Source organism: Plodia interpunctella, chromosome 4 (genome assembly GCF_027563975.2).
Source record: "Plodia interpunctella isolate USDA-ARS_2022_Savannah chromosome 4, ilPloInte3.2, whole genome shotgun sequence".
In the NCBI taxonomy this organism is placed as follows: Eukaryota; Metazoa; Arthropoda; class Insecta; order Lepidoptera; family Pyralidae; genus Plodia; species Plodia interpunctella.
This window is the reverse complement of record NC_071297.1, coordinates 3224272-3239197: the sequence shown is the minus strand read 5'-3', so window position 1 is coordinate 3239197 and position 14926 is coordinate 3224272. Positions and strand designations below refer to the sequence as shown.

At 35.7% G+C, this 14926-nt stretch overlaps 2 protein-coding genes across 3 annotated transcripts in view; both read right to left on the bottom strand.

The window, feature by feature from the left end:
* The window catches only part of CrebA (Cyclic-AMP response element binding protein A), an 83305-nt gene extending 76260 nt beyond the window's left edge, over nt 1–7045 (bottom strand). Inside the window, exon 1 of the mRNA XM_053744604.2 lies at nt 6679–7045. Coding sequence (XP_053600579.1) covers nt 6679–6738 — 60 coding nt within the window. The 5' untranslated portion in view covers nt 6739–7045. The remainder of the gene's footprint in view (nt 1–6678) is intronic.
* A 663-nt stretch (nt 7046–7708) lies between these two features.
* Nucleotides 7709–14741, bottom strand: LOC128669434 (uncharacterized protein). 2 transcript variants are annotated; one of them, XM_053744272.2, is made up of 14 exons: nt 14723–14741; nt 14221–14626; nt 13558–13810; nt 12910–13126; nt 12454–12716; nt 12100–12343; nt 11717–11878; nt 11331–11508; nt 10684–10890; nt 10120–10307; nt 9825–9908; nt 9534–9658; nt 9029–9200; nt 7709–8161 (listed from the first exon to the last, which is right to left on the bottom strand). In XM_053744272.2, the coding sequence occupies exons 2-14, from the start codon at nt 14414–14416 to the stop codon at nt 8027–8029; spliced, it is 2424 nt and encodes an 807-aa protein (XP_053600247.1). In that variant the 5' UTR covers nt 14417–14626; nt 14723–14741; the 3' UTR covers nt 7709–8026. The 2 variants fall into 2 exon arrangements, with proteins under 2 accessions (XP_053600247.1, XP_053600246.1); XM_053744271.2 differs by having other exon boundaries at nt 14707–14726.
* Between the last annotated feature and the right edge of the window lie 185 nt (nt 14742–14926).

The window sequence follows — 14926 nt, the reverse complement described above, 5'->3', positions numbered from 1 at the left end:
TTGGTAATTAACCTTTTTTGGATTGTTGCAAAAATGCAGTCTTTGTGTACGAAGGTTTACAAATTCCACTGTGACATTTCATTGTGACCTCCATTGCAGTGCAAATAATAAGGGCCTTACATAAAATAACATGTTGTTTTAGTGCATTGAATTCGAATTAATGATTGGAAACAGAGAAGCTTATATAGTTCGTCACCGCACACATCTAATCAGAGAAATTAATAAAACTCGTGTAATAAGAGTTTCACTGATTTCTGTGCAAATTGGTTCCATTTGTGGTTGACCGAGGCAGCTAGCAATAAACACTTGGTTTGATTTAATCGAATTCAAATGACCCACGTTAATGGTTTCATTGAAATATCGTTATATACTAATGGAGACCTTATTAGCGTGTACAGTTATATAGTTAATTGCAAAAAGGTCATTATTTACTAAATTAGGTTTAATTTGTTTCGGGAAAAAGATAGATATATAACATCCGCAATATTATTTTCTTCTGGCATGCTTCGATACCTTTATGGTGTGCCGCGTGATGTTATAGCTAATTAGAAAAATGTCATAATTTACGAATTTGGTTTAATTTAATGAGCATTTGGTAATTATATTACCTAGTCTTACTTAGATATAAACATTTGTAATATAAATACCTACAATGTACAATCAGCATTCCCAATAAATAACATAACACCTCGAAAGGCTGATAATCATATTTAAAGTTTTCTATAAAAGCATAATAAAAATCAATCACGTGCAGCCTTGGATGAGCAAACAGCTGCGCAAAGAACTACCACGTACAAGCTAAATTTTCAAGAATTTGATTAAGACCAAAACGTAACACATACGATGGAACAAGCTGTGGCTGTGTTGGACTAGTAATACTTATAGCAGGAATACCTAGTGAACGAAACGGGCCAAATGCATTTTGAGGTCCGTCTGTCCGTGCGCGCCATAATAACCTACGCAGTTTTATTCCGGCACTGACAACAAGGTTTACCTGCAAGATCATTATCATCAGAATTTGACAACTAGACTCTTTTCAGTGAAGTTCTTTCATTTATTTTTCATACATCTCTGCCTTTCTTGGGTTCTTCTTCCTTTTACCTTTCCTGATTACTTTAATGATGCTTCATTTTCCTTTTTCTACTTTAAATAATATGTATTAATGTACTATTATTGATATATGTAAGACCTCAATAATATAGTGATACCACGGGGTTGAACGCCTAGTCTAGAGAATTACATTGACAGCGACCGCTTTCTTCTGTCTCACCTTAGGATCGCGCCAACTGTCAAAGTTGTTTATCAAGATGAAGAATGAAATGCTTGAAGAGAATTTCACTTCACTCGCATTTAATTTCGTGTCGTGATTTTTGCTAAATTTCTATCATCACGCCTTTGCCATGTTGAAGATCAATGCTGTTATATTATTATTTTTTGGCATTCCCATTCAGAAGTGGTCTTTCCGAAATGCTAGACGTTTCGTGAAATCTGACGTAAAATGTGCTGTGAAAGTCTTATTCCTGCTTGTTTCAATTTTGCCTTTTACCATAAGTTCAAGCTATAAGATGACCAAGACCCACTTACTGGACGAAAAGTAGACTTCTAGACGTTAGGTGCTATTACTAATGAGGAATGACAATTGTTTTAGAGCTACTCTCTAAATTCGTGTTGCGCTCAGTGAGAGGAATGCAAAATAGTGACGCGCGCCTTTCACGCGAGCCAGGCGACCGACGCGCCGTATGTGCATCTCGATTTCTTGATTCGACACTCCGAATGAGAAACAATCTCTTTTGCTATACGAATTAACCTTGGCATTTAATTGAAGTTCTTAGAAAAGTCCATATACTTGACTGATACGATACTAGCTTTTGCCGGCGGCTTCGCCCGCGTTAATTTTTCGGGATGAAAGGTACCCTATGTAAGGACATGGAGAAGGATCCATACTTCAATCAAACTATATGTATGTAAAATTGCATTGAGTATACAAACTTACTTTACTTTGGCATATAATATTAGTTAGGATTAGGATGAAAGGAAGTCTATGCCTAGCAGTGGGACACGGAGGGCTGCAGATGAGGATGACATACTAATATTGTAAATCGAAAGTCTATGTGCCGGCATTGTGCCGGTTACGCTTTCACAGCTAAACCTTTGAATCGATTTAATGAAATTTGGTGGCCTTAACCGAGTTTAAACATAGGCTTTTTTTTAATTTCTACCCCCTGAGAGAAAGTTTGAAAGTTTGTAACCCGATAAAATTTGCCGCGCGCGGAGCTGTAAGAAATGCTAGTTTTAGTTCCAACCTTATGAAGCAAAGTAAAAAGTTGGTAAAGTTCAACAAAAAGGTACGATGACTGTAAAATAAAACTGTGTTATTGGACTTGAACTGCCTAACTTTGGGCCGTGGAATGAAATGGAATAATCTACATGCAAGTACCACCACAATGTCACAGCGGCACTTGTGTCAACATCTTGTTTTTGAAACGATACCATTCGATACATCGTGAGTGACGCAACGAAAAGCCATAATATATTTACGCAATATGGCTATTGTTCCAGCTTCAACAAACTGGTTTGTACGCTTTATTATCTGCAAATGTTAATTTATGAAGACAATCCTGCAGCTGAAACGGTTGGAATAAAGAATAGTTATAGCATCATAGATGTTATGTTACTAATATATTTGTTATTATTAAATTAATTGATGATCGCAGTGAAAAGATGATAAACTTCACATAGTATATATACTATTTCCCAAATAGCATAGTTTGTGAATATATTATACGAAAAATTATCGTTTAATATCAGTTTTATCTGTAAACATATGTGACTAATAAACGTCAAAATTGCATTGAACTTCTTCAAAGCCAGTAAATTGTGCTATTTCATATGCTTTCCCTTGCACACGACTTTTACCAGGCTGTGCAGGTAAGGCTTTTAATAAGAAAATTAGTAATCTTTTTACACACAAGACTTAACACCATACTTAGGTACCAAAGCTATTAATTTAAATTAAATGCTTTCTAGTACAATTACAGCCATTTTATCAAGATGAAATGAAATTTTATTTAAAAGCGTGAAGTGTGAAGAAAGGTGTGTTAGTTACACAAGAGAGGAATTAAAGAGAATATTAGATTAACGCAATATCTGGGTAAAGAAAATATAGTAGGTATTCAGCATTATTATCTTCCTATTAAATAAAACATAGTTTTTAGGAACATGATAACATATATGTCAGGATTATTAATGTGTGTCTACAAAGCCAGCTAGCTTTAATACAATAATTTATCGATAAGAACACCTACAATGACGATTGTTTTGATTCCTAAACACGTATACTTTTTCCTTTGCACGTATTAAACTTAGGAACGTGTTATTGTCTACTGAATCTATGACTACCGTACCCGGAAAGGAAATTCAATTACCATTATAATGCGGCCAGCAGTACCGACAACAGCACAACACACTTCACAAAGTCGATGCAATATGGCTAATATTCCCATGGCAAACAGTTTCATGTGGTATCACTATAGGAGTAGTTTTCTGTACAGTAATCGTTACTGATAGGGTTGTCCACTCAGGCTAAAAGCACTGCCTGTAATATAATCCTGCGAAATGGATATTGTTAACTACGATACGTTTCGGGCAATGATAAAAAAAATCATTCTTACTAACATTCTACACACACTACTGGCACTTACAATCTATAAACAACAAGAAGAATACAAGTTGTTAATATTTTGCATAACCTACAATTTTTAAAAGTTGGTACAATTGGCGGACTGTTAGATTCATACAATTATAATCTTCTAACTAAACTTAGCAAATAAATTATGTTGTAATTTCTTCTTTTAAGTTAGTATGCAAAAATTTACACAGCGTATTCGAAACAAAAAATAATTTTCCATAATTATATGTGTATCGAAAGCAAACTGATTTAAGTTTAATCAAAAGCAATGCAGTACTTCTGGAAATCCTAATGGCCATTAGAGAAATTTACCTACTCCTTAATTTAATAGGTGACCGAATCAATATGATAAGACACGATGATTTAATGAATGTAACAGATAAAAGTTTATAGGTCACTTTTATTATGTAATTATCTTATCGCTCGTTATTATAATAAGCGGTGTTGTCAACCCTATTTTCGTAGAATGTGAATGACGCACTGCAACCGGACTTGGTCTGCGCTCGACCGGACAGGGTAGGACATTTTGGAAAAGGAAGTTGATAAATAGTGAAAGAATGCTGTGTAATGGTGCTGCTAGACTGAGTAGGTACTTATAAAGTGGAGAGTAGAATAAAGACATAACACGTATGGTACCCACTATGGATACTTTTTAGGTTTATTAAACCTATAAGTATATAGGTACCAACTATAAAAGTTAACCGTAAGACTGCCATACGTATAAAATTGTTCTAAATTTCGTATAAAACTTCTTACAAACAAAAAGAAAGTTATTTTAAATAAATATTTTATTAAAACCAGATGCTGAGGAACTTGCCGCTGCTTCGCATCTTCGCATGGATTATGAAGGAATTTAGAATTAAAAAATGAAAAATGTCTTTAATGTATATATTTTGTAATCGTCTAAACAGTCGCTTATGGGAACAGGGAGGTTCATAAATAAATAAGATAGCCCTAGATGGATCTCAGTTAAAATTTGTTATTTCCATTTCATATTTTCCTTTTGTTTGAAATAACACGCAAAAGGAAAATAGGTAAAAATACTTATTTTCACAATAAGATACAACCGCTGTGATTATTTTTTCCAGATAGCTTTGCTGACCATAACAAACTGAATAAGTTAATAGTTATGATGAGTTAGGTAAAAAAAAAGCGTGCGGCGCCGGGCCCCTTTAGTTCAACGCACTAGGTCGACGCTCCATGTTACCGTACGACGCGACCATAAGAAATACGCATTGCCGGTACGACTGTACTATAGCTTACATGACCAAACATGGTGGCAACCGCGGACGTTACAAATCACAGCATGCAAATAACCTCCGCAAACTGGCAGCGTTAAGTCCATCTTGTGACGTCACCGCATAGCAGAGAACAAGTTACAGGTGCCAGTGCCAGTCCGAATGGAGTCGCGATGACCTCTCCCGAATTCACTTTACTTGGGACGAGGTGACTTGTCCATATGCTAGGCCAAGAGCCGGATGTCAACATAAAGATGGCGGGTTAATGTAGTACCTAATAACACTTGGTATTTATACGAATTGCTCAAGTTATCAACTTAATTAACATTTACCTGACTTATTCTTGTTTTATAAAAAGCCAAGTAAATGTTGTTTATTAAATAAAATACGCCAGCTGTTTAGGAAATATGAATGTTCAATGAGGATGTGTATTGAGCATTCATATTTCCAAATTTTGGTTGCCAGGTTGCCCATAGTTTACCTATTACTCATTGCTCAGTAGAAGTACTATTAAAATAGGTAAAATGTGAAAACTCTCCATATACTGCTGTTTTATAATTTACTTTACTCGATCATTGGGTACTCGATCTCGACTTGATGCGCGATGATTTTATAAAAAAATTGTTTATAATTGAAGCGTCCGTTGCACCCGTATGGTTATAAAATTACAATATCTCACGTTGCCCATAGCAGTATGCCTCACGATATTTTTTGTGAGACGCATCGGCAGGGTTAACAGTCGTCCAATTTTTTTCAACAATCCTACCTGAAATATCAGAATAGGGATTCTTACTACAGGTAAAAATATTATAAATGAAACTGGATAGTTAAATTTATAAACTAAACCATTTTTTAAATAAAAAAATCTATACCTATTTTATTGAAAATTATAGTTTTAATTGAAAAGATGAAATTTATTTATGTAAGTATATAAGTATATTTTTTAAAATACTATATTTTATTTAAAATATTATATTATTAAAAATATATACCTATAAGTATATTATTAAAAAATACTTGCCAACTCTAAAAACCTCAACTGCTTTTTTATGTGTGTATGGTATGGGATTTTGATGACATTTCTACATCGCACCTACCTAAGTAAGTACCTATATGCGAAAAGGGGGCGGATGATCGCCGCCTCCGGGGCAGCATTATCTACAAGTTATTCTACTAGATATAGCAAGTAATGAATTGGACACTATTATATAGGAATAATACCTATATTGATATACCTAATACATAAACTTGCCTAATGAAAGAGACCTTGTAAATCATTATCAATAAAATAATAGAAATTGTTACCTGGAAATTAGCGAGGTCGACCGATTGATAACAACCATTTATCGTAAGTATTAAAATCTGTTTTCTAACGATTTTAATACCACATATCTACCTAGATAAACAAGTGCCTTCATTTGTAATGTAAATATAGTTTTTCGTATGCCGGTAGTTTACAAAACTTAAAAACCAAAACAGACTTAGATTGCACAAACGTGAACTATAGTAAGTTGATGTTTGTTGTTATCGCTGTTATCAACAAGCGGGCACGAGTCTGCCCTCGGACTTTCACGAACCGTTCTGATGCAAAACGCAAATCCGATACAAGGTAAATCCGCCAGCGAACACGGTAAACACATTGCTATAACTCGGTGTGGTCAATCAACCAATGAGTATATGATAGTCCAGCGGCATGCATCCCGAATGTTAGCCGCATCTTCTACACGATAACAGATTGCAAGGTCGACTCACCGGGTCAATGTCCGTCTCCCAGACGTCCTTCAGGTCGTCGTTGTCGAAGTAGCCCTCCATATTGGAGCGGCTGCACCAAGTCCAGACGCCAAGAAAATCCCTCGAGAAAAACTCACACAAACTGTCACTGCGGTCCTTTCTTTTCTCGATGTGAAACTTGGAATGCAAAACACAAACTGAAGTCAGTAACAAACTCACAGAACACTGTGCATCATCACAAGTTTAAGTTTCACTATCGACGCCCATTTGTTTTTGGCAATAAAATATTTTTTATAAGTTTTCTCTGCACGCGACGTGAGCGGCACGATAGCGACTACAGCACAGGATGTTATCGCGGCGGAGTAGAGCCGGCGAATGAGGCGCGCGGCGTCCGGCCCCCTCCCCGCGCCCCTGCCTCTCATTCATAACTAGGGGGTAAAACGTGACGTCCTCAGGGGCTGCCCCACACTACTTACGCCACTAATTATGTGGGTACTTTCAAGTCTTCCTAAATGGAAAGAAATAGGGCAACCACTTATACAAGAGGACCTAGATTCTGATAGCAAAGTATTAACCGAGTTAATAAATGGACTAAATAGTTGATGTAATAAATACCTATAACAAATAATAAAAATCTCAAATAAAAAATAAATTGCATTTATTCAGATCATATACAATTTGCGCCCAGTTTTGGTTTAATATTAAATGTTTTGACTTTTATAATTTCATTATTAAAATTAAATACAAATTAGAATACCTAAACAAAAACATTTATATGTTATAACTTGATAAGATTTGGAATTGTTTCTAAAACAAATAAAATATTATTTAAATACAAAATATAGCTTAAAACTAAAATAATAAGGCCGTAAACTTTGGAAAAGTCACTGGAAAATACTTTGAATAAACACAATGTTGCTCTTCTCTCCTATAGAGGAGACGATGTATAAAATGTTTACTAAAATATATTTAATTATTTTTATAAATACATATATTTTTAAACACGCGACGACTTTCCGTTCTATGACACACCAATTTGTATGTACTCATCTTTTTTTTTCAATAAATAAATTTATCTTTTTTTATTGCATAGTTCTATTTTAGCGTATCGCACCTTCCATATTTCACGTAATATTCTATTGCTAAGCCCACACTTACCACGGGTCGCAACAGACTTTGCGGTGCGTACTCCAAACTGTCGCGTATTTCGTTTTCATATTCATAACAGATAATGACTTAAATAAAATCTGACACTGGTAATAATAACAAATTCGAATAGAAACAAAGATAGCAAGCGAAAGAGATAGCCGTAATTCGAATTCGAAGTCTTGACCACACACATTGCAACTTCGCGATAACACGTAGGTTTTCATTTGTTTCCATTCTTTTTGGGAAGCGGCGGCGGCACCGTGAAGAGTGAGGGTATGTGGCTGTACAGGGATGCTATCCCTCCATGGAGAATACAGACTCTAGGCACTCCACACTTCACTAGGTAGTCACTGAACTGTAAAGAAGTTTTATTTTAGAAAAACAACTAAAAACATAACAAAATAAATTAAATTTTTAAAACTACTCTGTCATTATTAGCGAAGACCTGTTATTGGTAACGTTTTATGTAATCCAGTTATTTTTAATGTTAAATAATTACTGTAGGTTTTCCGTAAACTAAATAAATAAATTATACACCTAAACCGTCCTCAAGAATAACCTATCTATTGGTGAAAACCGCATAAAAATCCGGTGCTGTGGTTTTTGGGTTTATCGCGAATAGACGGACAAATAGACCCGGCAGAGGACTTTGTTTTATAATACCTACTACGTAATGGTAATAAATTCAGAAATTCAAGTCAGATTAGTCAAGACTTTGAGATAAACAGGTAACATTTTTTGTCCTTTTTAATTAATACAAAAACCAATACCCGAAGTCAAGGTGTTTGTTTTTTGACAACACAAAGGAAAAAATCTGTTTTCAAAAACGGTAATTGGCCTTAGAAATATTTCAATAATAATAAAAGCAAGTATGTTTCGATTATAAAAATGTAAGGGCATGTATGACACTGACTCGCGAAGATGAGGTAATCAAATATCATAGAAATACCGTTTTCCTTGCGTTTCCCGCAACAACTTGAAGCATTCTTTCGTTGTTCTATTAGATTCTAGGTCTTTACCTAATAGGAGAGAGACTCAGTCTGGGAGTATACTCAACAGTCAACAAAAGCATTCCCGAGGAGGGTTGATGTCAGGCAGGCGGTCCGATGTCAAATGACAGCAGAGTTTTCAAAATTTTAAGTTGACCCCGGGCTTCAAGACGTCACAGACCCGAACGCGGGAACATGTGGAGATAAGAGAGAGAGAGAGAGAGAAAACTCACCAACTGCGCAGTCTCGTCTTCAGCCGAAGCGACGACGACGATCTTCTTCATCCTCACGGCGTCCTGGAGCGCCCGCTGCGGCTGGAGCCCCAACGCCCGCAACTCATGCTGGCCGAGGTGCACCCCGCTATATGGGATGTTTATACTGCCGTCTATGCAGCTCTTCTCGTATCTAAATGGATTATGTTTTTATATATATTTATTATTTTTTACTTAACTAACGAGCCATCCTGGCTTCGCTCATGTTGCTCTTGAACGTTTCGAATATCTGTGCTAAATTTCATTAAATCGGCCAGTAGAGTTTATTCATTACAAACAAAAATACAAATCTTTTCTGTTTATAATATTAGTATGGAAGTATGGATTAATAAATAGTAGCTTTCAACGTATTTTATCGTAATAAAAAGTACTATCGGTGGTGCTCTGGCGGCCCCACGCGAGCTTAATCGTCGCAGATGAATAACTCTAGCAAGAATGAAAGTATTGGATAAAATAATATACTTACAGTAAATTAGACCTTATGTCGATGACACAGCATTTCTCTTGGCATATCAAAGAGAAAAAGTCAGATAGACTGATTCTGGGACTGATTTCGGCAAATAAAACTTCCATCGGTATTTCTACAACGTCCTAAAAATAAAAGTAATTTTGTAATATTAAGAAATTTTTAAATATGTAAATTGGAATGGAGCGAGATGTAGAAGTGTTAATGTAAAAAAATATATTTGTTAAATCCAATATAAAGAATACTGGATTTTACAAATATATTTTTCTTCTTAGTTATACTTATATTTACCATGGGATCCTTAGTTTCAGCTTCTTTAGTAAATCGCCTGTAACTGATGCTCCTTGGTGAACTTCGGCACATATCAATCGATTCCTGAAAAACAAAACAGAATAAAAAACAAGTCGGATATTTTTTACAATAATATTGCGGAAAAGGGGCTAGGTCGTTTAGTTAAAGAGTCTGTGATTGGCAGGTAATTACCAAACCAAACTGTTCACGAATCCCACCACCTTGTCTACGACTGTTGCCCAGCAGTGGGATACCTCAAATGGCATAACAAAGAAGAGTAAGAAAAACTAGGTACCTTAACGCATTCTCCAATATCAATCTCAGGTAAATCAGAGAACAGTAAAATGCATTCGTTGAATCCCGACTCTAATAATGTGTCACGTAACTGTCTCAGGATCCCCACTCCCATAAATAGGGGCAGCGATTGACCTTCCACTAGTAAGGCGTCCCATAGGTGAACTATCTTGTGGAGGGGGAACACATCTGTCAAATAAATATGGCTAAATAAATGATTTGGAATTCTTGATGGCAAAAAATCGGATATGTAAGCTCAGCATTGAAAATCACTGAGTACAGCAAATATTGTCAATGACAGAAACAACATCACGCGGTTATATACCAGCAAACTTATTACAACTAAAAATAATAAAAGCAAACATACAATATGTCTCGCACGGGTATTGTGAGTTGTAATCATGATATAATCAACTGAAGGCACATTTAATTGAAATCGGCCTAGCAGTTTAGTCGTGAAAGCGTGACAAGCCAGAAAGATAGATAGACTATCGCATTTCTAATATTAGTATGGAAAGTATGCAATATTGATGGATTGAGAATTTGTGGAGAAACAGACACTAACGTGAAAACATAGTGAGGAACCAGGGTATAGCGAACAGTTCGGGCACGAAGTTGATCTCGTGGAGATGCGTGGCCAGCTGTGGCTCGTGGAAGGCGGCCATTTGCCAGAACTTTGCTAAGTACTCCTTGATCACGGCACTGTTGTCCTTCAGGAAGAATTTGTGTAAAAACTTGGGAACAAACGCAGAGAGACAGGCGAAGGCGCGCGCTGAAATATTGTAGAAATTAGTATTTTTTCAATTATTATTTATTTACTACAACTGTAGTTTAAGACTTCTGTAGATTTGGTCGTCTATAGTTTTACACTCATGGACTCAGTACTTCGCGAAGTACCTACTAATTCCATGTTTACACCATTAGTAATGCTTATCATATTGTATTGTCATTGCAACAAAAGCAATATGTTTTTCAATTCTGTAGGACGATGACAGTTAATTTTTCCCATTGGTTTACAATTCTATTGGGAAGATTTCTTCCCAATAGCTCAATTGGTAAATCTATTCAGTAAGAGAGTACTATTAACTATTCACAGCAGGGAATAGCTGAATTTAATTTGCAATTTTTTTTATAGATATAAATTAAATTGCACAACACAGCTAAATATAAGTAAAATATATTTTTCTTTTATTTAAAAAATCTTAACCTTACCTTCATTACAAAAATTGAGATACAGGAACGGCGCAGTGAGCGAGTCTAAACCTTGCCAATAAACATACTGTGGATTGGTCAACAGCCACGCCTTCAACAATCGTTTGAGTGCGCGATGGCCGGCCGACCCGCTCAGCAGCCAGCAGTACTGGTGGCAGCGGGGAATGTCTACGTCTATCTGTGTGAACAACATGAGAATTGTATATTTTTTAATTGATAAATCTTTCGTGTATTTCTCGAAAAACCATTGCACACAAGCTTAATCCTGAATAATATTACGGAAAGCCATAAAGCCATGTATAACTAATGATGCCAAAAATGAAATTTATATACCGTAGATAGAATAACTTATTATTAACATGTGATTAAAACAGAAAACGGAATACCTGTCTATCAGTGGGCGTAGGAGTCTCTTTATCGATCCTCTCATACTGAGCGTCTATGTCTCCCACTACTCCAAGCAAGGCTGCCCATACATCACCTCGGACTAACGGCGGTATGTCTATGGCGGCTTCAGCGCGGATATAATGTGCTGTATATGGGTAACCCTACAAAGTTTTTTTTTAATATTACAGACGAAAACGAAGTGTAGGCGCAATTTGGGATTTAGCTGTAACATGCACATGAATGTGTGTGTAACATGCAAATAATTGTGACATGTAACGACCAGTATTTGGGGCATTTCATTTTCAAAGTAATTTAATGCAAACAGAATTATATAAAATTAATAAAATGTAGATAACATGAACATATGAATTAAACATCTTACATGTAACAATCTCTGGAACCACAACAGTCTGTAGAACTGATACTCTGTGTCTCTCTCCCTGATAATTTTCGGCAGAGTGACAGCATCATACTCCTTCTTCCTTTCATGCATAAGTGGGTAGAAGTCTTGTGGCGGAATGTGGTTTAGGCGGATTTTTAATAAGTCTATACTATATTTAGCTATTCTGCGATCATATAATTGACCCTTTTTGCCTCCTATGATACAACCGTCCAGAAGTATTGCTCTGAAATTCAACTTCAAGGTATATATTTCTATTTTGGTACAAGTCATCATAAAAAAATGTATATATAAATGTAAACCGTCACCAAAATAATAGAAAAAAAAACTTATTACATGGGCATAGATAATATCGGCGGACTATTTTTGATAAGGCAGTTTTTCTTCAATTCAGCCTGTATATCGCCACCCGCCAACTGCCACCAATAATACAGGTACTGCAGTTTGCACCCCATTAAACCCCTCTGTCTTTTATTGTCTACCAACTCTTTGGTGTCAGCCTGAGATAATTCCTCAACCAACTCCATGAAAGTGGCTCTCTCACTGGGATAAATCTTTAGGCATTTCTCTATTATATTTCTCAAGTTCTCGGGCACGTTCTGGAAAAGTAAAATTATTATTTTTAGATTTTGCACAGCCCAGTTAAAATTTTACAATATGAGTGGTCTATCAAAACAGCTTTATATGTATGTAATAAAATTTAAACATATCAATAATGGATGTCTTCAACACTGGACTACAACTGCTTACATGGCAATGCAATAAATATTATGGATACTAATAATCCTGTACCTTATAACTTTCAAAACAGTCATGCTCCCGAGCGATTCGTTCGGCAGGATTGTTAGCATGGACCAAGGTTAATATTCTCCGGAGAGTAGGGCCCGGCTTGAGATTATGCCATAGTTTGCCGATGCACAACTCCAGTAGAACTATACCAAATGTCCACACATCTGCTGCAGGCCCACCTCCATTTAGCACTGTCTCTGGGCTTAAATATCTTGGAAGCCTGAACATAGCATTGATATTTTATTTATTTATTAAGCATATCAACAAGTCACATCAAAGTGATCATCACTTAGAGAAAACAAGGCTTAACTGATTCTAAAGTATACATCAATTAAAGATGTGCACAATATTCAACCTATTGTTTTACATATACATAAATCAATAAAAGCACAATCACAGTCGAATCTTCAAAATTTTAGTGATTGTTTTTTTGTGCCGAACCCGGGCTCATTTCAGTTGCAGCCCCAATTAAACAGGGAACATCATAAGAGATCTTGATTTGAGTTGATATCACAGAAAATTCTTTAATTTTCTAGAAATCCATTTTTATTTCAGACAGGGAAACTTCCATGTTTATACAGTGCAAATACTAAAAAAAAATCATTTGTTTGTATTTGCACTTTACATACATAAAAATGAAATGTTTCTCACCCTAGTGGAAATGACACCTCTTCTCCCCCTCTAGTCATATAAAACATGCCATAATTGAACAGCTTAACTCTACCACTGTCATCAATGAGGATGTTATCATCAGCCAGAGTCCTATGAGTAATGTCCTGCTGATGCAAAAACTTCAGACCATTAGCCACTTGATGACCAATGTTGATGATCTCTTGGTAGGAAAACCTAGTACTCTTGTCTTTCAATGATGTACCTAATACTTCTGCCACTACAATGATTCTTTCTGAAAGAAAAAATGGATTAAAAATAAGAAAGTGTATTTAGGATAATAACTCTACAAATGCCTATCATGTACACAGTGCACAGAGGGATATAAATGTAGCTTTTTTTGGAAGTTTACCTACAATATTTACGATTTTTGGACTTATTTCTTTATCTGTCATACTGAATGGAAAATTTTGTGATTCAAGGTTAATAGGAAGTATCCTATAAGTTTTGGTTCCCCTTTGATTGAATAATTTATTCGACACCACATATGGGACCCATTTGTTAATATATATCTTTTGATCAAATTGACTTACAAATTTCATTTTTACCCTGCTGAAAGAGTCCATAGACCAGAGTATTTCATAACATTACTATAAGTCTTATAACATTTATCAGATTTAACCTCTTGAGGTACATTGCACTTACCATGTTTTCCACGAATAACATCTAAATATGTACACAGGTTTGGATGTTCAATGGTCAGAAGACGCTGCGCCCGGCCTAGTATAGTCACAGAGCTTGGTATGAGCGGCAGGCCATTACTTCCGCAGGATTCTCCAGGATGGTTCCTTGCAAAATACGTACATGCCGCGAACTTGTAGTCTTCACTTTCGTCACACATTTTTGTTTACATACAAAATTACTTATAAGGGGGCGTAATGGATATGGTGGATATAAATATAAGAAAATATTTCATAAAATAGGTGCAACTTAGCTCGTTCAAAAGATGTAGATTTGTATAGGATTGTTTAGTATGATAATAATATTGTAGGGGCGTAAAAAAATTAACTATCTATTTTTTCGACGTCGACGTCGAAACCAAAATGTTGATCTGCAAAAAGAAAATCTATTAAATTATTAACTACGGTTACGGTGATTACAATTTTTCTTCACAAACATAAACATACATACAATACAGATAAGGTACCTCTCCTACTCCTACTAGGGTTAATTGTCAATCTCGTAATTAACTGACATTGACAGTGGCAAATGACAATAGCAGCTTTTTTTCTTTTGGTTGGAGAACAATTTCTTCTTATACCTGTGATCCAATGAGCGGAAAAAGTTATGCTGTCAAGCCATCGTACTACGTACAACGAAGTACTTTACTAAATCCATGGAGTAAGAGTTA